We start from the raw sequence: 23,915 nt of genomic DNA on the forward strand, positions 1-23,915 counted from the left end.
CGTCGACTTCCACCGGCACCATATTTGACCATTGTTACTACTGCCGAGACTTTTCAGTTTGCCGATCGATCGTTTCTCGCTCCCCCTTCATTTTCATCATTGTCCTTCGCGTTAATTCAAGAATTTGCATCCTCAGTCGTGTAGCCAGCTCATTTCATTGAGGATGAACCGAACTTCGAGAACTGAGGAGCTACCGGCCTTTCTCGTTCGGAGGACGAAATAGGTTCAAGCTGCGAGGCCGACGACCTCTGAATCCTTTGTCGAATGGCGATTTCGTGGACTCTAAGCCTTCCATCCCGGTCCATCCATGGATCTTCCGAATCCCACGCGTTTCGAACTGTCGCTAAAATTGATGAACGTGAAATTTTTGTTGTTTCTTTTTTTTCTCGGCACTGTTTTGCCGTGACTCCTTGCGTTGTGTAACCGATCGATTAGGTGTCTTCCGGCACGCGCGTGAAAAAGCAAGAAAGGAGAGAGATAAAGGAGATAAACTCGGATCACAGAAACCGGAGGAGTGGAATTCGCGGGGATAAAGGAAGAGAGAAAAAGATGAGAGAAAAGAGGATACGTTTAAAAAGAGAGATGGGAGAGAGCTTCTCTCTCTCTCTCTCTCTCTCTCTCTCTCTCTCTCTCTTTCTATTTCTATCTCTTTCTTCCTTTCTCTCTTTCTCTTGCACGGGGGTGCGCCCACGCCGGTGACGTCACCCGGCGAACGTCGGTTGTGGTACCGACGATGAACGCGTTGGTGTTCAAACGTTCGGGGCACTGAGAAAGAGGAAAGATTGACGAGACAGAGACGCTATCGTGCCTCAAGGAAGGGAACGTGGAGCCGGTCGTCGGTACCAAGGGGAGGGATAGCCGGATGGAGAGAGGACACCGCGAGATGTACCGAGTTCGGATCGGGGAACGGGGAAAATACGGCGAGAGAAGAGAGAAGACATCCTTTGCGCACGAAGGGTGGCGGGGGAAAGGAATGAATGGAGATTGCAGACCACGCGGGAGAGACGAATGGCCCGGAACCCGTGGAGGAAACGGGGGCGAGACAAGGGCGAGGAAAGAGAACCCGCGAGAAGAAGCTAACGAAGACGGGAGGGGGAGAGGGCGGGCGGGAGGGACGAGGAGCAGGAAGGAGACGGGTGGAGAAGAGCGGGGAAGACGAGAGAGAGAGAGAGAAGGAGGGGTTGTTTTGCGTAGAGTGGCGTAGACAATCACCGTCAACAGTAGCGGGAGTACCCACGGGGTGATGTCGACGACACGTGACGCCGCCGCTTGAATCTCGTCATCGTCCCGGCCCGGCCCGGCCCGGCGCGGCGCGGCGTTCACGGGGAATCGAACGCGAACGCGCGACGGCGACGCGCCAACGACATCACAAACCGCCTCCGATCACGGCGCGGGTACCTCTCCTCCGCGTCTCTTCGCCCGTGAGTGCACGAGCGCGCGAACGTGCGAGCGCGCTCTCCAGGCACCCGACAGCTTCGCGCGCGAGCCACGCTTTATTAGTCTAGCGCGGGCCATCGCTGAACCCCTTTAGTCGCTTCTCTACGCTTCGCCTTGTCTCGCCTTCGTCGCCTCGCCCGGTTTCGCCTTTCGTCTCCCGGTCTCCTCGCCTCGCCTCGCGCACCGCCATTGGCCATCGGCCATCGGATCAACGAGAGGACCGACGAGAGGACCGTAGATGCGAGTGAGCCTAAGCGTGATAATAGGAGCCGGCGTGTGAGGACAGTGCGACGGGGTTCGCGAAAGAGAGGAAGGAGCCGAGACTGCCGAAGGCGCGCGAGAAGGAAGAGGAACCGAAGGTGGGGCCAACGTGTCAAAGAGAGCGGAAGGTCGATGCGCCGGAGGAACCCGGAGGAAGAGCAAGAGAGCGGTATCCTTCGGTGATACAGTGCGACCAGCACTCGTACCGGTACGTCGCGTTTATCGGCCACGCTCGCAACCAACGTCCGAGAGCATCCTTTTCCGGCACGCTCCAAGCGATACCATTCGAGGGAGAGCGATACCGAGTATACCGATTTATTGGATAATTGCCCGACAACAACTCAATGTCCGGCGAAATTCCGCCGCGTGACCATATTCGGTTCCACGAGCTTGAAAACTGTCGGAAACGCTACCGAAGAAGCGCAATCGACTCGGAAACTTTCACGAGTCCCTTGGCGTTTCATCCTCTCCAAGGACGTTAGCAGTCGTTCGTGCTGAAGGGTAGCGTGAGATCCGCGTGTTCCACGTCGGATTTGCCACGCCGATCGTGAAGATCGCCGAATGTCTCTCAGTTCAAGTGTGTTATCCGTTCGTCCTCGTGAGATTTTGACTGTGGCGCGAACTGGACTCCGTGCGGGAACGGGCGAATGACTGGGTAATCCCGGGTTGAAGAGGGTGTCTTAGCGACGCCGTGACATGTGCGTGCGTTCACCCGCGTCCTCCACGGCATCGTCGTCGACGAAGGCACGCGAGTCGGCGGCGCGCGCGAGATCGGGCGCGAGGATCACGTGGATCGGCACCGCGACGACGACCGGCGACGGGACAGGTTGAAAAGATGCTGGCGCTCGCGATGCGCCGCGAACACACGACCGGGCGCAGCAATTACGAGCCCGCGAATCCGCTCGCGGGGTTCGAGCACCTCCAGCACAACAACGGCAATCCGTTCGCGGTTGTGCCCGCCGCCGCTGCCGCTGCCGCCGCCGCCGTCGAGGGCCGGGCGCGCGATGCCAGGCCGGAGGCCGCCGAGGGCGAGCTGCAGGAGTTCGTGGACATTGCGCAAGTGCAGCAGCTACTACAGCAGCAGCAGCAACAGCAGCAGCAGCAGCAACAGCATCACCAGCAACAGCAGCAGCAGCAGCAGCAGCAGCAGCATCACCATCATCATCATCAGCAGCAGCAGGCGACCGCGGCGGCCGCGTCTTGCATCTGGGGAGCGGTCTATCCACCGCCGCCGCCCGCGCTGGGATATCATCACCATCACCATCATCACCATCACGTGCCGCCGCCGTCAGGTAATGTCCGAGCCGACGAGCATCCCCCGCGAAATCGAATGGAGGGTTCAGAAGATTGTTTTCTTTTTCCTCTTCCACGAGAGACCGCGAAGAACCGCGAGTATCTTCCGCAGAGATTCAGAGTAGATTCGGAGGTGTCCTCTTTTGACGACTTTTCTTGCGACGCCACGCGCATTCGCGAGACGAACGCGAGAAATATTATTTGCGTCTCGAGCCATTCGACGTTTCTTTCTTTCAGTTTTTCTTTTCCGTCGCGATTTCCTTCTATCTATCGGCACCGACTCGTACGACTACCGGTATTAACACCGGTCCAAACACACTCCCCGCGCGACTGTATGTATGATAATCGATCTTTTAAAGCTTTAAGATCGGCGCGACGGAACCTGTATTTCTAGACTGGCTATTAAATTTCTTGTCACCACGCGAATGTGGCTCGTGAGAGACCTTCGTAGAGCCCGCGCGTTGTTGATAACGATAGAATCAAGCGCGAAGTTAGGATTACATTTATCCGAACGCAAATTGCTCGAACTTTCGTCGAACGTTTCTTTTTAAAAATTTCATCGGCACTTTTGTACGGTCTTCGCAACCAATGAAAGGTGCAAGCTGCTTGAAAATCGCTAGCGTCGATTATTTTTGTAATAATTACCTATCATTGTTCGATATCGAAGTCGCTCCTCGTCTTTCACCATTTTTTTGTACAAAATCGCGATCAACGCGACACTACCGATCGACTTATATTCTGAGCCGTCCATTCGATATTTCGGAAAATACAAATTATTAATTAAACGTTAAAATTAAGTAGAACCGTATTTACCTTACTTTAGATCGAACGCAGTCCGTGGCTTGCCCTCTCTTAACCCGTAACAGCAATTCTCAAAACGGATTATTCGCCGTTAAGTTCGTAATTAAACGTTTCTAACCAATTGCTAGCTACATTAGCGATATCTTTTATGTAATGATATATTGACGTAAGAAATAATATAAATAACTAACGATTTATCTGCCGTACGGCAGAAAGCTTCTATACCATTAACCATGTTGAAAACAACAATATCGTAACTCAGACACTGATAACTCCGCTACAAGCACCTAAATAATAAAATAATAATTTACCTTAATGTGCAAAAACTATCTGAAAGCTTCTCGTGCTTTAGTCAGACGCCAAACAATGGGCATTTCTGTGATATTTGAATCCTTTACTTCTACTCGATAAAGCAAGACGATGTTTGACGAGTACGACGTATGTTGGCTGACGATTATATTCGCGCACAACCGTATACACAATTTTCTGTTGCATAAATTGATTTCAATTTATATCTCACCTTTTCCGTTTATTTTATATTAAGAATTAATAGTTCTTTAATAAATAACTGGATAAATAACTGAAAAGCGTACCCAAAATAACAAAAACTATCAACGTAAATAAAATTCACCGTAAAAGTGTCCACTATTGTCTTTTCGAATCGACGGAATCGAAACCTAAGCCATCGGAAATTTTAAACAACAGTAAGTACGGGGGAGTATTGTTTTGCGAGACATCAAATCTTATTTAATAAATTTCGTACTACATATAAAGAGAAGAGCCACGAGTTTTGCCGACGGCAAAATGCAGCTTCTAATTTATGCAGTATAACTTAAATATATACGTAGAAATAATTTAACAAAAATCGTTGTATCTCTATATGCTATATACGAAGAGATTGTATAATACATACACATTCGGATTTGCAAAGATTCAAAGTGTATTAGAATCGATAAGATTTCGAGCTCACGTATAGGCAATAAGATACGGAGTTTACGCGAGATTTTTAATCTTGCCGTCGGATAATCGCTGTCATCGCTGGCAATGAGACTGCAAGATTGGCGGCGATCTGACGCGAACTGACCCAGAAACTCGTTGTGATCATATATTGCATAACAATAATTTGTACACGACACGCTTTTTTATAATATTCATGTAAATAAGTTCATCGTCACGAAAAGCAATAGTTCGTTAATATTTATAACTTGACTTTAAAGACACGCGTTTACCACGTGAAGTACTACATTTTTAAAATGCACTGATTTTTCGCAAACTTTTTACTGCCTTCTTCTGTACATCAAAAAATACTAAGTAATTATATAAAAAAGGATACTTGGACCGGAAGATTATAATATACCATGCATAATTATCTCATAAACATAAAGAGACACGGTTTCTTTTGCGTCTAACGCTCTTTAGGCGGTGCCACTTGCGAAAGACGGTATGTAAAAAGACGAAAGGGAGGGTCGTGCCCAGCACGAGCCGAGAAAGATATTGAAGAACCGATAACTCTTAATTCCACACACCGTCGGTAGTCCCCCTGAATTGGACATGCTACATCACCAGGTCAAGTTTGTACAAGGGGAACGAAACGCCTCCCGTCGACGTTAAAACAGTTAAAAGCCCGATGATAGCTGGTCCTCATTTAAAGGACATTCGAGGTCCACGGAAATTCACGGACATCTATTGTGGTCCGTGCTCCACATTTTTGCTTTAATACATGCTTCAAAGTAAACGCGCTGATTACGCCGAGAGGTTTTGTGTGCGCGCGAGAAATCTCCCCCCCCCCCCATTTGTACGTAAGAACGCGGATTAAAGCGCACGTTTTGCGCAGGTCATTATCCAAAGTGTCGTACCTTCGTATGGTATAACGCATAGTAAATCGCATGTACACGCCTGACATTTCGTTATTATTGTATGGATTCGTAAGACAGGAAATCGTACATCATACACGAGCCCATGCACAGTGGGCGGATAAAAGGGAACGAGTCACCTTCTCTCTTTCTTTCATCTCTCTCTCTCTCTCTCTCTCTCTCTCTCTCTCTCTCTCTCTCTCTCTGTCTTTCTCTTTCTCTAGATACCCGGCTCTCATTGACGTCCTCTTAATAATGCTGGTTCTGCTCGCGCTCTCTCTTCTTTCTTTCGCGGAGCTGCGCATAAAAGTTCTTAGCAGAAGATATCTGCGCGCATTAATTTTTACGGTACGTCATACTGCGGGTCAACCACGAAATTTCTTCTCTCTTCAATCTCTAGACAGCCATTGATTTTTCTTTTTCGCAAAAGTGTCCTTTCAAAATTTGACGGTACTAAAAAATTTCACGCGATATAAATATAACTTTTAAATATCTATGTATTAATTAAGCTGATGTTTTTAGAATTATAAGATTGAAAAAATACATTAAGTATTAAACGTGTTTTTTTTATAACGACAATAGACTTATGAAAGAGAGAAGATAATCGTTCAATTATATGAGTAAACCAAGAATTTCTTAAAAGAAATTTGCGCATCTGTTATTTATCGTATATTTCTGTTACACTATCAATATTTTATATCTCGAAGAACTTTTTCGTCTCGTCGACGTGTATGATGTATGTCAGTATGGTCGATAGGATAATGATTACAAGAATTGGCTCTTTTTTATTATCAGTGACGTGAATTCTGAAGAATTATCTTCGGAAATAATTACCTTTCCGGGAGGAAATAAATTACGCGTGCGATTTGAGATAATAATGCGGAGGAATATTTTGGAGGATAATCTAATTGTTACCAAATTAGCTATTATTAAGATTAAAATAAAACAATCGTCATATCAGATAATATCATCATTTTATTACGCTTACGTCGCGCGTGACGGGCATATGCCGAAACATCGTCACAACCTTATCTCATACGTCAAAGCTGACGTATACCCACTCTGACAATCGATCGTAAAATACGGTAAAATTTTTATCGTAAACTAAATTACGTATATGATAACGTAAGAGGTGCAAACGTCGATATTGCGTCACGAGTGCCTTTATCAGGATATAATCGTGCGACGTGATTAAAATGACTAGTCAACATCGCTCTTCGTATAACACGAAATGTCACGCCGATAATTATTCGATCCATTCTTGCAGATATCATCGGCAGCGTGAAATTGATTAGCGAGACGATATCATAAAGTTCACCGGCAGCTAAACAAATAATGTGCGACAAGACAAGCCGCCTCCTCGAGATAAAATGTGAATTTAAATATGGTGCGCGTGTGGCCATTGCCGAAATCGGTCGGATGTCCTTTAAATAAGTCAAGATTTCGCGAGATTTCTAACCGATTCCTTCTAGGTCTAGTTGTCTTTAAAAAGGCACAATCAGCTCCCATCAAAGACTTGATTATATTAATTTCTTGTGTATTAATTTCTTGATTATTAACCTGGGTTTTTTTTTTTACATTTCAGCATTGTTTTCAAGTTTAAAAAGAGAGACGACTCTTATTTTCTTTTTCGGCGAAATTTTATCCGAAGCCATACTTTATTTGAAAGTTTTCCCGAAAATAATTGATAACAGGTGTATTATTCATCTCTCAGATTTGATCCAGATAATTGACGTCTTACCATACCTGCTATTCCCATTCAACGAAGCGTAAAATCAGATGCTTTAAGTGACCCTTGCGCACACAATTGTTTCGCGTAGCGTCATATACATGCACCAATTACCGAACAGCACACTTTACCTATAATCGACTATCTCTCTTGGATTACTTGAACCGCGGGTCGAGCCTCTCAAAAACCAAACTAAAATCAACCACGTGAAATAAAAAGGAGAGAAAATTGATGAGAGGCTCAATTAGTGTCACGCGACTAACGTTACTCTCCAATGGACTTTGCTTAAGAGGATACACCGCACTGTGAGAATTACAGAATCGACGTGAAAATCTTAAAGCTCTCACGTGCGATTATGGATAAATAAAAAGTTGCGAAAGTTCGCTGTGTGTCACTTAACAGTAATTTACGCGACTTACGAACTTTCTGAGTCCGAAGTGCATTATAAATACCCGTGTAATCGTGCGTGTTTCGCCTTTGACGCCGCGATACCGTACAAAAGCACGTGTTTGGTCTAGATTGGTCCAGTGCGAAATGCTCGTGCCCGACAATTTCTGCCAATGCTTTTTATAAATGGCCAAGTATCGATCGTCGAGCTGGACAGTGTCTCGAGCGATATATAGTGGTCAATGTCAAAGCTGAATTAAATTAAACGAATGAAGTCATATGGCCGACCGTAAAGTATATAATATAATATCGGTACAAAAAAAATTCATATATATATTTGTAAATTGTAAATAAGTTTGAATGGACTGCCGCGATTTCCGATAAGAGCTCTTGGCGGCGAAGAGGCCGAAAGTAATAATGATACAGTCGTGATACTTTCTAAAAACTGACGCATTCGATGGTTTCTAAGGAGTATGCAAATTTATCGGCGCGGAGGCGTGGACGCGAATTTACTGTCACGATGGAGAATTGTGCATTTTAACTGGAATTTATATCGCACTTCCTCGTTTCCGCGACCTTTTAACGCGCAGTTCGGTTACAATGAGCACTTACGCGCGGGACACACGTCTGAAGACCGCGCATCGTGACGAGATACGGCGATCGCAACTGCCATTATGCGTCCGTGCTCCACGCCCGAGAATTTGATTTTTCCCGAAAGGGGATCGCGCGTTACGCTCGCGCGTGAAAGGGTATAAACTCGCTCGCGCGGTGCCCGCGCTCTATGTCGGTACATTTTTTTTTTTTAACAACTCTCTATTAATAATGATCGGGGCAGCGGAAAAAGATTTGCCACGTGAAGAAGTTACAAAAGCGTAATGCAAGTAAATATTAATAAACCGTGATAACGTCAGGGCAAGGCTGAGGTGGTAGGTGGGGAGGGGGGAGACTGAACTGACTAAAAATATAATTGCTTTATGAAGCGCGGATGTGGATACTTTATATAAAATTTCTTTTAAAAATACAACATTTAAAATAGTGCGTATACATGATCAAGTAAGAGAGAGAAAGAGAGAGAGAAAGAGAGAGAGAGAGAGAGAGAGAGAGAGAGAGAGAGAGAGAGAGAGAGAGGAAAAGAGCTAGGATAAAATCAGGAAGCAAAAAAGGACACGTACTTTTTTTACTCTTTTCCATCGCGGAAAAGTTATAAAGTGACATTTCCGAAGTTATTACAGAGATGAAAAATATTTTTATATCAAATGTACAAATCTGTGGTTTCTATACTTGATCTCTTCTTCTAGATATTTTTCATTGGATATTACTTCTTTTAATTTTCAGTATTTTCACACCATTGAAAATCGCGCTATTTAAACTATTTAATTTAAAAATGAATTTCGATCGTAATCACTGCTTAATGAATATCTCACCCTTGCTTGCGTACCCTTAAAACTTAATTTCCAAAGGAGACTCTATTTTCAATCATTCGTAACTTGAGAATGGTTGGGTCTCTGAACTTCTTGTTTAGAAAACACTTATTCAAAATAGTGGAAGAATTCTTAAAATGGAGAGTCGACAAGAGTTCGGAGCGTCTCCCGTGTAGATAACAATTCGCGGAAACTTTCTTCCGTTTCTGCTAAAATAAAAAAAAAAAAAAATCCGGAATGGAAGCCCTCCTAAAACAAGAATGGTGCATCGATCCGAGACGCGCGTTTCACACGGGAGATGGTCGTAAGTCCACCCAGACAATCCTCCCGAGACTATTTTTGCACCGTGGCCTATCGATTTCTGGGATCCTCTCCTTCTCCGCTATAGCCCGTGTACTTGGACGTCAACGGCGGCTAACGTGTAACGCGTAGTTTAACCCCCTTCGTCTTGTTTCCCGCTTAGTCTTATCGGTCGATGCTGACGTAGATGCCTCATACGTCCTATGAGCCATTCATAGACGATAAGCGGCACACCAACACGCGCGCGCGTGCCGGCGTATTTTTATCGCGCTATAATAGCGCACCGGCGTACAAATCCGCAAAGCTATGGCGTAAAAATACATGGGAGCAATGTGTCGGTCCCGCGATTATCGTGACGATTCCCATGCGAGGCCGCTGAATATAGCATCTTCCGTATGAGTCCACACGGATCGTTAAATTGTGCGCGTAAGCGGGTCGATTTTTTTTCTCTCTCTCCTTCGGCCAGGCGCGTCGTCGTGTGTCGCGACATCCCCCTTCTGCCTGCCATTTGGCACTTACGTTTGCGAGGGTGCGTCCGAACCCACGTAACGTTATCGTCGATATCACATATGCGTATTCGTATATATCATTGCGAACGCGCGACATGCCGCGTGGTCAAAATTTCTTGGATACTTTGACGACCGTTGCGGCGCGGGGGTAATTGCTTCGGTAATTTCAGTCTCAAGGTATGCGCGAGAAGAACTTAAGCTCGTTCCCCGAGCTATATGATGGATAGCGTAGGTAATAGTCTATATAGGCAGTGATTTTAGAAGCGCCGCTGGTTAGCCATTGATATAACTGTTTAAAGAGAATTATTTTTTTTCCGCAATTTTCCCTTAAAAAAATTGTATCTTGACTGGTTTAGTATTTAATTCTCGATTTTCAATATAGATGTAAGATCTGACATCTGAAAGATTGTCTCCAATTTTCTATATGTTTCGAAAAGTTGCCGAATATCTTCTAGGGTTTCGTAATTAAATTACCCTCGCGTCGCGATCTGACGTAGATAACGATCTGCGGCAACTGTCATAATCGGAAATAACGCTCTCATCATTGCGGTGCAAGCTACTGAAAGGTCGAAGTAAATGCTCGTATCTACCGGAAACGATCATTAATCAACGATCTCGGTAACGTGTCGCGCAAAAACGTGCGAAAGCCTCGCGAGTCGTCGCGGACTCGTCGCGTGACTCACCAGCTCGCGTATAAGCGCCAATGTACGTAATAGCGATCGCCGCGGTACAGGAGCGATTTAAAATACACATCGCCTGCAGCGGCTGTTTCGCATAAACGGCGATACAAAGCGTGAGAAGCATTAGAGTACACTCGCGCGCTTCCTTCACGACATATATTTCTCACTTGTGCGTTCCCTTGAAATCGTCGTCTATTATTTTTAGTTTTCGAGTTCATGCGTGAAATTTTCGAAATAGTACACGTCGCTTTGACGTAGAATGGAAAGACAACCGGAGGAGGAAAATGGAGTAGAAACGTCGCATTGAAGTCGCGTTGCGAAGTTTAAGGATACCAAACACAAGCATGAATATTATAGAAATTGTAAATATTACCGAATAAGATAGAACTGAACGTTCAAGAATATTTAAGTGACAGAATGTGCACATTACTTCCATTATAGATATTAAATATTATATACCGTGGAGAGAGAGAAGGTCTACTTTAATCTTTGAAGGGCTGCGCGAGACGTTAAAACGTCTCCAAATCAATGTCACATTTCGCATCCGATTATATATGTTTCCTTGTAGCGAAATTTTCGTCATTTAAGAAAAAAAAAATCTGCACCTCTCCAAAGATTAAATGGAACGAGTAAACGTTTTCCTTTAAAACTCCTAATACGCTTCTTTTAAATCTGGTTTTCCCCAAACAAAAATCTAATCACAATAAGCTTACTCGATGCTTTTGTATTCAAAGTTTTTAAATACTCGCGTCTCTCGCGTACCAAGAATTCGCAGTGTGCTTCAAAGCGCATCGTTTCGAAGGAATCCAGAATCGCGCGCGGTCTCGTGCCAGAACATCTCGCATTGTCCGCGGTTTTCGTAACTTTACGTATATAGCGTCATCCCCGAAAGCATCCTAATTTACATCTCGCGTCAATCTAAAATTTCCGCGAGCTCCAATATCGTGTTTGTTATCGCCGCGCGCGCGCGCGCGGTTCTTATTTATCCTATACCATACGCGAGCTGCGTCTCTCGCTGCGTCGATCAATAAAAAAATATAAAACGCAGAAAGGCAGCGCGACGATGACGAGCGAGAGGAGGAGGAGGGGCGCGCTCTGTCAAAAATCTTTCGCATCATCGGTTGACTGACTCATCGGCAGCATAGGGAAATATTTGACGCTCGCCGCACTAGTCATCCCGGGTATTTGGGGATGCTGGGTGGCTCAGGTGGTTGCGTGGCGGCTTGAAATAGCGCCGTTCGCCCGCGCAAAATCGCGTCGATTAGGGCCACGAATAGTGCGCGCCCACCACCTCGTCAAGAGCCACCGGTAATTTTAGAACATTTTGTTGTGCCAGATCAACGTCGTTGGCGTGCGTCACTGTCTCTTTGCTCCCGTGCGTACGTGCACTGATTTTTACGTAAATTCGATCGGACCAGAAGTAGTGTCAACGCTCATCGTCGCGCGCGAGATCATCAGAGTCTTGTGCGTATATTGTTACAAAGAAACTTAACGAAACGGTTTAGACCATTTCTATATTATTGATTCATTGATACGGTGATCATTCTTCCGTGTGAAAAAATAATTAATTATGTAGCATAATTTTTCAAATGACAGTAAAGATGAAATAAAAATATGAGAGAGATCAATAGTAGGTATAATATATTCTTGAAGAGAGTATCGGCTTATTTGGTGGCGCCTAGCATTAATTATAATTATAAGCCCGGTGTGTCCGCATCACCCGAAAGTAAAACACACACACACACACACACACACACTTGCTAGCATCTATTTCCTGATAGCTGTATAATTTCGTCATCAATAATATTATTAATACCTCCAACATAGAATAGATTTCTATTAAATCGATACCTTTCAACATTACGTTGTAACAATCATGAATATGTACGGAGAGCAGTAAAATAAGCTACAATGGCTTGTATCTCGCTTTTGTGGAAATCTAAATATATTACTACGTATATCTGCTCGAGCTCGAACCATTTTACGCGATTATACAGCACACTCCTCATCGAGGGATAATCAAAAAGCGAAGTAAAAAAACGCGCGCGAGCAGGAGGAGAGAGAGAGAGAGAGAGAGAGAGAGAGAGAGAGAGAGAGAGAGAGAGAGAGAGAGAGAGAGAGAGAGAGAGAGAGAGAGAAATAGAGAGCAAATACACACCCGGCGATGGAAAGGGGGAAGGGGGGCGAGACACCAAGAGAGCAAGACGGAGCGACGCGAGAGAGCGAAGGAAGGGAGAGGGGGAACGGGCGCGTGGCAGCGCGTGGTGCCAAATAGGGCATCAGGTGGTTGCGAGACGCCCGCGAGAAAAAGATCGTACGCGCGTGCGCGCATATACGTGACTGCTAACCGGGCGCTCACGCACGCACGCAGGCACGCACGGACGCGGACGCACGCGTCTACCGCACAAATGGCACGCGTCTCTTACCCTCCCGAGGAGAGCTGCCGAGCTCGGTCTCACGTATGGCAGACACGCGCGCTCACAGATGTTAAGAGACAGACGGAGACAGAGGGAGAGAGAGAGAGAGTGAGAAAAAGAGAAAACCACCGTCCGGGGATAAAATTACTTTCTCCATACGCGATGGATTTGTATCGCTTTTACCGCGAGATGACTGCGTAACTATTTATACGTATATGCAATCGGCCAAACGCGAGAGGCCGCATTCTCGACGCTCCGTCCGTCGTGATAGATCCAATAATAGCGAAGTAGACCAAAGCGAGAAAGATAGAGAGAGAGAGAGAAAGGAGGAGAGCAGATCCCTTGCTCCCCCGCGATCGATGGTTTCCTTCACGTCATCCCGCGCCGATACGTGTGCGAGCGCGGGAGATAACGATCTGCGGAATTTCATTATCATGCCGCGCGCCCTTTTCCGCGAGCGGGCTTTAAGTTACCGATATAACGCGGTAAATGGACGGCAATTTGCTCGCGCGCGTCCCGCGCCTAAGTGAATACTTTATTCTCTAGGACTTCGCGCATAATTGACAGTAATACAAGATAATTTACCACGGGGCACGGCTTACCATATTTACCCCGACTAACGTACGAGCCGCTAATAATTTCGCGCCGGCCGACAGGCGCGGGATTATGACGGGAATAGCATATCGACGTTGACGTTGACGACAGGTTCCGACACGCGATCCGGAACGGGTCCGGCCTGCTTATTTTCATTTACGATTAACTTATATATACGCGGCCGAAAATGTGAGAGACGCCACGTTCTCTTCCTCTCTCAGAAAAAAACACACACACAAGAAAAGGAAAAAAGAATTACCCTTCAGCTCTCGATCGCCCGATCGGCGACAAAATCGCTCCGCGACACAACCGCGTCGGATTGATCGCGCCGTCCTATGCTCCGCGCTTTTCCGCTCTCCTTATTACGCCAATTCGCGGCTTTTCCTCCATCTCCGTCGCGTGCTCGCGCGCGTTCTCGAAAGTGCCTCGTGGGGGGGACAACAGTCGTGCGCCGCGGGTCTACGTCACGATGCCCTACGTCACCGGTGAACGGGGTTGTGGAGCCGGCGGGGAAGCACGGGGAGGAGAGGAGGAGGAAGCTCCGATGGTGGGACGCTAGGAGTACGCGAAGGGAGACAGGGGGAGGGTGGCGACGCGCGAAGGGCGACTGGTGGGGGGGAAGGTAAGCACTGGCTGGCAACTACGACGGCGCGAGAAGCACGGTGAGATCAGGGGGTAAGGTGGGGGAGAGAGAGGGGGGGGAGATCGTTCGGATCTTACACGTATACCCGCGTATGCGCGAGACGCATTTATACATGTGCGTATACACGTATATACGTGCGCGCGTTTGTACGTATATTTAAATATACGCGCGTATATTTAAATACACACGTATATATGCTGGCAACGTATATAAATACGCGCATACGTATGAAGACGTATCCACGCGCGCGCGCGCGCGCGCGCACACACGCGTGCGTAGACAGTGGTCCGGCCGGGCGGGGATTGGCTGGCGGTCTCGACTCGGCGCTTCCAAATATGGGACAGTCTCGGCGGTCCATTCATAAAACTACGGGGCGCGCCGCCGCTCGGCTCAGTTCGTGCGCGACCCCCACGCATCGCGCGTCCTTTAACAACGCGTCGCCCGTGCACGAGCCAATACACATTCTCTCGGCCGAGGTATACCTTTACCCGAAGGAGAGCCGCGCTTAAAGAAAGGGAGAGAAAGAGAGAAAGAGAGAAAGAGAGATAGAGAAAGAGAAAGAGAAGAAAAAAAAAGAGAGACGGATAAACATGGATGGACAGAGAGAGAAAGAGGGAGAGAGATAGAGAAAAAGAGTTCGGCGACGCGACGTAAAACGCGCGCGGCCACTCGCGCTCGCGCTCGCGCGCGCGCGCGTGCTCACGTTCGCGCGCCTACGCACACGCTCCCGGATCATACACGCTGTATTTGCTCTCACTCGCGCACAGATTCGGAGCACGCGTGGACCTGACGGCGGCAACGGCGGCGGCGGCGGCGGCGGCGGCGGCGGCGGCGACGGCGGGTGGCGGGTTGCCGGACACGTCTTCTCCCGCCGCACGAATACTTTTGCCTCGCTTCCCGACGCGTACTCACGTCGGCTCTCTCTCACGGACGCGTCCGTAAACGCCGGGAAGGTGAGAAGAGAAGTGTATTATACCCCGAGAGAGAAAGAGAGAGAGAGAGAGAGAGAGAGAGAGAAGAGCGGTGCGCGCCCCCGGACGTACACGCGACCGGTCGGTCCCACGATTGTGTATACCCGTCGTTTATATAAACCTCTCCTCGTTTCGTCGTCCGTGAGGTGAGAAAACGGTGGTATCGGACACCACGACCGTACCTGAATCGAAATTCGTCGAGATATACCTATACATTGCGTATGCGAGAGAGCCGCAACGGTCCTACACACGCGCGTATATTAACTTCGCCTGGCGCACGGTGGTGGTAAATGGTGTCGGTGATGGTGATTCCTAGTGGTCGGTGGTGGTCCGTTCCGCGACGCGGTGTTGCCGGCCACGGCCGGTGGCATCCATCGAGGTAAAAAAAGATAAATAGAGAAACAAGAGGCGGGAAAGGAAGACACCCTTTTTTCTCGCGTCAAGCGGCGCGCGAACGGCTCGATCGAGTTAACTCAAGGGCGCGCGCCACGCGATCTCGAGCAAGAAAGTGGGAAACGCGTCACCGCATACTTAATCGCATACTAATCCTACTAGCCGAAAGGAGTAGAGTGACGGAACCACGGACCGATCCCTGGGACAGATCGCGAGACATTAACGCATTATTCACAAGTTTTTAACACGCGCGCTATTTACATTGGGAGATAGAGAAAGAAAGAGAGAGAGCGAGAGAGAGAGAGAGAGAGAGAAAGAAAGAGAAAAAGATACTTAATTGCTCTCGAAATAATAACTTAAGACTGTCGGAGCGATCGAGGAACGGCTGTAATAATTCTAACCATAATAATTACGTTGAACGATACAACCGCAGGCGAGGACACGCAGTGCGGCACCGAGGATTCTGTCGTCGCCCAGGGAGGCGACCAGCTCCAGAGGATGACTATGGACGGCGTAGAGGTGGTGGGCTCGCAGCCGCACGCGGCCACCAGCCCGTTTCTGCTCTCCTCGCCGCCGTTGGGCCATCATCATCATCATCACGCGACGTTCAATTTGCCGGTGCAGCTTAGCTTCGACGCGTGTTTACCTTACAACGCGGCCTCCTCGTCCGGCTCGGTCACCTGCGGCGTCACCGGGCCGCCTCCCGTTAACGCGACCTGCACGAACTCCTCCTCGAGCAGCTGCGGCAAGAGCGCGCCGCAGCTCTCCCTGTCCTCGAGCGTGCCGCTACATATGCAGCTTCAGATCAGCTCGACCGCCCCCTCCTCGGAACACAACCACGGCCGGCATCATCAGCATCACTTGGACCAGCATCGATTGGACGATCATCACCAGCGTCAGCTGGTGCACGTCAATGCGTCCTCGCCGTCCACCGACACCGTGGACGGTAAGCGACACCGGCAGCCCGATGACGACGACAAGAGCTGCATCAGGAATTGCAGGAGCGACATTCACGATACGAACGATAAGGATAAGCCCGGCGACCTGAACACGCCGGTCACCACCAGCAGCGACCTACCGTCTTTCTTCGGGCCCTCCGCGCTCGTCGAACCGCCACCGATCTCAGGTACCTACATCTCAGAGCTAGTCCTTAAGACGAGAGAATCGATCGAGGGAGACCACCCTATCGTTTTCTCCTCAAATCGGAATATACCTACTTCGTCGCTACGATTTTATTTGTAGCGTACTTAACGCACAAGATTGGGAACAATGCGATACGCGCGATTGTACGCGTATGGCCGAGCTCGGGGCCGATCGGACACGATCCGTATCCCTCGTGATTCGGCGAACGTTAACAGGATTACATAGGCGAAAACACGGCGCCGATTGAATACGTACTATACTCTTTCGCTTTCGTCGACCTTTCGCTTTCTATACGATCCGCGAGCTCCTCGCGCTTCCTCGATGCCTGGTCGTTAGCATCTGCGTCATTCGCGGGAAAATTTCGGTAACCGCCTAAAGTACCCCGAGCACCGCACTCTCGAACGGGTGCGTCGAGCAGCCGTGGCGTCTGCGGAGAGGAGCCACGAGGCGTGTTACTGACGTTTATTACACTCGCCCGCGAAAACACGTAATATCGAAGGTCTGTCCGCCTGTCGCGGATCAATACCCAACGACCCCGACATTCAGAGACCCTCCTCTGCATCACCGCCGCCTCCCACTGTCCCTTCGGTTCGGTTCATTCATGCTTCCAGCTGCCCCCACCTCCGCCACCCTCAGTACCGTAATAACCCTCCCGATTATCGTACAGCTTGACAAAGGCGTTTGCTATACACCTTTTTATCTCCCGACGTGAAAGTATGTATATTTAATAAAAGCGCAAACACACAATTACGACGATCTCTAGCGTGTTTCATTCCTCGGCGATATATTCGACGAGTTATATCGTAAAAAAATATTACCTTATTAAAGTAAAGTCTCTTGTTAAGTTAAAGTCTTTTTATTATAAAAAAAAGAAGAAAAATGCACGGTACTACATTCCATTTGTTCGTGATTTTGATGAGTACTTCCTCCAACGCCAGTTAGCAATTATATGAGTAGGAAAGGAAGTAACAACGCGGCAGGATGCAGACAAAAGATAGAGCCTCTGTGAGATAAAGTCACCCCCGTATCGCGCGTTTCTTCCTGTCGGCTCTCGATACAAATACGCGTCCGTCCGTCGCGTATATAGGACACATAAATGAAACATACGCGACTTGATACGTTCGAGATCGAGACTAAGCGATGATTTTATCGGTGCTTCACAGGCAGCCTGGCGAGTGAGGATCTCTCTTTGGAGGAGGCGACCGCGGAGGAAGACGAGAACGGTGCGTCTGCCGACAGGGATCATCGGCATCATCACCATCAGGACGCGCGAAATGCCGTTACGTCAAACGCGCCCCCCTCGAACAGTCCGCCGTCGCGTCACCACCAAACCCAGGACGAGGCGGATCGCTGCAACGCGCTGCAAAGTGGTGTAATTTTATACTCACCGCATTCCACGTCCGCTGTGCCCGCGACGAGCGTGAATATCTGCAATGTACCGACGTTGACCTATCGCGGCGTCTTCACCACGACCTGCGCGCAGTCCTCCCCTCTGAGCAATCTCCAGGGCGACCAGCAGCAGCAGCAACCGCAACAGCCGGGTCAGGAGCTGTGGGGGCCGTTACCGTCGCCAACCTTAACCTTGGCGGGCCAGCCGTTCCTTCACCCCAACTTACACTCAGCCGCGTACAGCGGCGAGACCGTCGAATTGCTGCAGGTCGATTCGAAACCACCTCCGCCGCCCGGTTATCACGACACGGCGACTACCACTCCCGCGACCTGGCTGACGGGTCACGAGGACGCTTACGATCCCGGTCTCCTCTCTCACCATCATTCTCACGCCCATCATCAGGAGACAACGTTGAAGCAGGAGCCGACGGGCACCGGTTACGCTTCCAGCGTACCACAGCAACCTCAGCAAACTCAGGCGCAGACCCAGCAACAGCAACAACAGCAAGCTCCGCCGTCCGCGGCTTGCGGTACGGGAGTCCAACTGGCCGAGTACAATCCGAGCACGTCGAAGGGCCACGAGATCCTTTCTCAGGTCTATCAGCAGAGCGCCCTACCGCTCCGGTTGGTCCCCGTGAAGCCGCGCAAGTATCCGAATCGACCGAGCAAGACGCCGGTCCACGAGCGGCCTTACGCTTGTCCGGTGGACGGCTGCGACCGCAGGTTCTCTCGCAGCGACGAGCTCACCCGGCACATACGCATCCACACCGGGCAGAAGCCGTTCCAGTGTCGCATCTGCATGCGCTCGTTCTCGAGGAGCGACCACCTGACCACCCACGTGCGCACGCACACCGGCGAGAAACCGTTTTGCTGTGATCAGTGCGGCCGAAAGTTCGCCAGGAGCGACGAGAAGAAGCGCCACGCGAAGGTACACCTCAAGCAGAGGCTGAAGCGCGAGACGTCCCACGCTAATCCGAGAACCCATCACCAGAGCCACGCGTCGTCACCCTGCAATCAATGAATTCCATGACAACGATGTTGAAAAATTCCCCCTTTAACGTTGAGATCTCATTACGTTTGTCACGTTCTGACAAGTTATGATCTATGTCTCCCCGATTCTATTTCTCCCCCCTATCCTCCTCACCGTTCCCTTATCTCTCTCTCTCTCTCTCTCTCTCTCTCTCTCTCTCTCTCTCTCTCTCTCTCTCTCTCTCTCTCTCTCTCTTTCTCCCCCCCTTTCTCCCTCTCTCTCTCTCTCCTTTCCTGCATCTCTCATGATGACCGAAGAGGAAATCGCGGAAATCTTTAGGCGGTCAAAACTGATCCGTCGCTGACTGATCCGTCATTTATCGTCGGTCCATTAACTCGTTATATTATCTTAAGAATATAGCTGTATACAAATTAATTGAATCTCACGAGCAGCACAAGACAAATTCTTTCCGCTATCTAATAAACAATTTGCTCATTCTGAAAATTATCATGTGAATCAAGGAGGAAAGAATTAAATGTCGTATATGTAATTCTTATATCATTCGCGAGAGGACGATTAACTTCATGTATTTTAAAATCAAACGAGAATAAGAATACGATTTCCTCATTGTACATACGAAGATAACGTTTCTTGCGTCATAGCGAAAAATCGAAGTACTTAAAATATCCTACGCACAATCTGTGCGATCATTGAAAACGGACTCGCAGTTGAATAGAAGCAACCACAATGAAATGGAAGTTAATCGTCCGATTATAAAAAAAAAATCCCATTAATAGAAAAACGACAGACGTTATTCCGCTTTACATGTACTTCGTGTTTTAGCTTGTATCCAGACACGTATACGAAATATGAATTCTCTCTCTCTCTTTCTCTCCCCTCCTCGCGATATTCGGCAGCATCGCGTATCTATAGATACCATTGAGCGTGGCAAGAGCATTTTCGTGCAATTGTATAACACGAAATCGATACCGTCTGCAGCTTCCGGGAATCGTAGAGCGAAGCGGAAGATAGATAGATAGAGAGAAAGAGAGAGAGTGAGCGAAAGAGAGGGAGAAACGAGAAAAGGGATGGGGGGTGGCATGAGGAGGAGCAATGCGTCTCGTTGCACGCGAACGACTGTGCGAGAATGTAATGCCACGTAAGACGATAAAGTGTTGTGTATCGACTCGTTCCATGGTCAATATGAGAGAAGCGGGACTCAATGTTTAAGATCATATATCTCGTCCCCTACCCCGCCCCCCCACTCCCCCTCACGTTAAGAGTGCAATTTAAAAGACTCACGCGGTTCGAGTGCAATTCCCATGAAATTCATATTTCCATGGAGCTGTATACTTGTATAGGTAGGTCTGTCTCACAAGGATTGTTGACAAGCTTCGCGGCAACGGAAATAGAGATATTTTTTTATTAAGTATACATTTGTACATAACTATGATTCACACACTGAATCTCTCTCTCTCTCATACTCAAAATACGAAAAAAAGTAAACGGTCAAGACAAAAGGTATTTATTTTTGAAAAAGATTTTACGGAATTGCGTTAGAAAATGTTTAGATGCTAAAAAAAAGGGGAAAAAAGAAGTTCCTCTCTTCTTGCGATAAGATGTTGTTAAGAAACTTAGTTTCGACGATTGTTGAATTTTTCCCGAAGCTACGTTTCCCCGCCGGAGAAATAGTGCAATGTATTTTCATAAATTTTCCCCGTCAAGTTTTAATTTCGTAGCAGCGTCAGCAGCGATATAGCGCTTCTTTCCCCACCACCCTTCCCCCTTTTTTAAACCGTTCCCGTTGCCCTTACACCTGCGTTCGCGCGCTGTATTTTCTTCGTGCTCCGAACACGCTAAATCTCGGCTGTCTCCCGTCAAATACTTCCAATTCGCTATCATTCTTTCGCTTTCCCTCACCTCCCCTCCCCTTCCCTCTCCCGCATTACTGTAAAAAAATTCCACGAATAATTGTAATTAAACGTGATTATCATTGTTGAAAGAAATATTTCTTGTACATATGTATATAACTTATTATACATAATTGCTGTATGTATGTAAAATCTAACGTTCTCTTGCCATTTTCCCTTCCCACCCCCTCTTCCCCTTTCTTTTCTTTTTTTCATTTCGCATTATTATCCCGTACGTGTATACATATATTTAGCAATTGTTAATGTTATGTATATGTTGCTCTATTTATTAACAAGATGACTATATCAAATGAATATATTGTTAAAGTTAAATAATTATTTTTATTATTGTAACGACTCTATTCTGGCGTGCAAATGCGTTGCAACAACATGACAGAAGTGACATGGTGTCCAAGCTTGTATGAATTATAAACGTTTAAGTCGCATATGCGTACACGCACGTACACATACATACCCACATTTAGATACATGGAACAAACAAACACACACACACACACACCCACGTCATATGCGAACGCGATGATACGCACTACATAAATTGTAAATGCAATGTAATGCAAGCGCGTCCCCGAGAAAATACTTTTTTTACAGATAGTATTATCCTATCGCTAGATAAATTATATGTAATTATTATACATATTGCGCTCCGAGTGCAATGCACATAACAAAAGCTCTCAGCTACCTGTATATTCGTGTTGTCATCATCGCCCCTGCATATGCTTCTCTTTGCAAAGCGGGTAACGCGAACAATCTTGCAACAATTATTAACAGAAATACAATTAACATTGACTCGAGGCCAAGTTGTTCTGATTATTTTCGTAACCCTTTCACAAGAGTTGTATACGAACTTGTTACGAAGAATGGGATTAAACGATTGGTGCAGGATGCATTCCTTGAACAATTTGGAGTCGATTTTTTTATCGGTCAAAATTTTATCGTCAACCAAGCTTTAAATTAAAATTTTGCGTTACTGTAAAGTTTGCTTAAAATTATAAGTAGAATTTTATTTATATTTTTATTTTCTCTTAAATCTAAAAAAAATATATTTGATTGTTTCTAAATGTGTGTGTATCGATATTTTTACTGAAAGAATAGTTGGCTTTACGTTGATCAAGGAACACATACCGTCGAGTTTTTAAACACACTTGAACCTTTTCTTAACGCTCTGTGTAACAAACACAAAATGTACACAACAAGCTCACGGGGCATTGGTCCACGCACGATCGTAAGCATTCCGATAGTATTAAGGCAAATTAACCTCAGTGAAAATCTGAAAGTTCGCAACGTTCACTCGATTTTGACTTGAAATAAAATTTGGATCCAATTATAAAATGTCAAATAAAAATATCATTTATAAAACTTTGCGTCTTTAACTTGAAAACCATTTACGAAAATTTAGCTGATTTTATTTGGAAAGTAATTTTCCTTAATAGAGATATCGGTAAATATGAAGTTTTGTAACACGTGTTCGATTGAAAGAAAAAATTTTCATAGAGACTGCGCCATTAGATAGTACGTAAACGATAAGATTTTATTGTTCGACTTCTTTTTATATATATACAATAAGCAGACTTTTTTATATAACTTTAATCCGAGGGAGGCAGAAATGCTCGTGACATTTAATATGAAAATTTTCAAGAGTTCGCAGGAAGATGTTTAATAAAATTTTTGGTAAAAAAAAAATTATTTCCATGTTTAACAAATATTGCCCTATTCAGCGAACGCGCCCGCGTCACACGGGACGTGTATATCCAGGTACAGTATGATTTCGCTTTCGTACAGTGCGATGCTTATTGGAGCTCCTGTCTGGCGGCATAACGCCAGAGGTGGCCATAAGAAAGAGGGAGTTTTTAGTGGGTGAGAGTCTCACATAACCCTGGGTGGCCGGCCCCCAGGGTATGCATAATGCATTTTCTCCTCCTGATGTCGCAAAAAAAAAAAAAAGTATTATTTCGCCGACGAGAAGAAAATGTCAGAGTTGGTTTCCGATAGAAATTTAACAGGGATTTAATTAAATTGACGAATTTAGCCGCGGTCGCGACGGAATCGCGAAGGTTGAACCGCTGGCTGGGGAGAAACCGGCGTCGCGCGCGCGTTCGCGAAACGCGCCCGGCCGCGAGGATCAGGACGCGCGCGGAAGGCGTTGTTACCTCAACCTCCGCTTCGTCGCGAAAGCGTCTCCTCGGCGAAATATTCGCGACCGTCCGCCGCCGTAACGCCAGACAATTGTTTCGCGGTTTGGATCCGGACGCGATCGATCGCTCGCGCGCTCCGGACATCTTACACGGTTTTGGCTACCCGACTCGGTAGCACGCCCGTAAAAAGAGAGAGACAGAGAGAGAGAGAGAGAGGGGAGAGAACGCGCGATCCAACCGCTACATATATATAGGTATACAGGCACCTACATAAGAAAGACAGTGCGCGTCGTGCGCGAGCGACAGTGGGCACGAGTGAAGCTGAGAGCACGTCTATAAATAGGACCGAGAGCGAGATGAAGCCTCCTCTGCACTTCGCGGTATACCTTCCGCCGCTCTCCGTCTCGCCGCGAGAAATCCCTCCGAGGACTCTCCTTCCTTTTTTCCTTTCCCCTTTCTTTTTTTTTCTCTCTCTCTTTCCGTGTCTTGCCTTACCTCTCGTTCTCCTCCGCGTCCGCGCCCGCAACGTCGCGCGTCTACTTTTTTCTTTATCTTAATAGATATCTGTCCCTGGCTCTCTCGGGGCTGGACGGTCCCGCTCCTTTTTTTTTCCTCCTCCTCTCGCCACCCTTTCTTTCCGCTCAATAAAGTCCTCTTC

The 23,915-nt window shown here is 47.3% G+C and overlaps 1 protein-coding gene across 1 annotated transcript; it reads left to right on the top strand.

Moving 5' to 3' along the window:
- The first annotated feature begins 1,231 nt into the window (after positions 1-1,231).
- On the top strand, positions 1,232-21,916 carry LOC143903650 (uncharacterized). The gene is made up of 3 exons (XM_077417454.1): positions 1,232-2,990; positions 16,123-16,815; positions 17,996-21,916. The coding sequence occupies exons 1-3, from the start codon at positions 2,534-2,536 to the stop codon at positions 19,240-19,242; spliced, it is 2,397 nt and encodes a 798-aa protein (XP_077273580.1). The 5' UTR covers positions 1,232-2,533; the 3' UTR covers positions 19,243-21,916.
- Positions 21,917-23,915: the final 1,999 nt, after the last annotated feature.

Source organism: Temnothorax americanus, unplaced genomic scaffold (genome assembly GCF_048541705.1).
Source record: "Temnothorax americanus isolate GAGA-0224 unplaced genomic scaffold, ASM4854170v1 Scaffold49, whole genome shotgun sequence".
In the NCBI taxonomy this organism is placed as follows: domain Eukaryota; kingdom Metazoa; phylum Arthropoda; class Insecta; order Hymenoptera; family Formicidae; genus Temnothorax; species Temnothorax americanus.

Bases quoted from the DNA above. Each gene is read 5' to 3' on its own strand.
- LOC143903650 (XM_077417454.1), top strand. From the start codon at position 2,534: ATGCTGGCGCTCGCGATGCGCCGCGAACACACGACCGGGCGCAGCAAT. The intron at 2,991-16,122 runs GTAATGTCCGAG...ATACAACCGCAG, and splicing joins TCACGTGCCGCCGCCGTCAG to GCGAGGACACGCAGTGCGGC. The intron at 16,816-17,995 runs GTACCTACATCT...GGTGCTTCACAG, and splicing joins CGAACCGCCACCGATCTCAG to GCAGCCTGGCGAGTGAGGAT.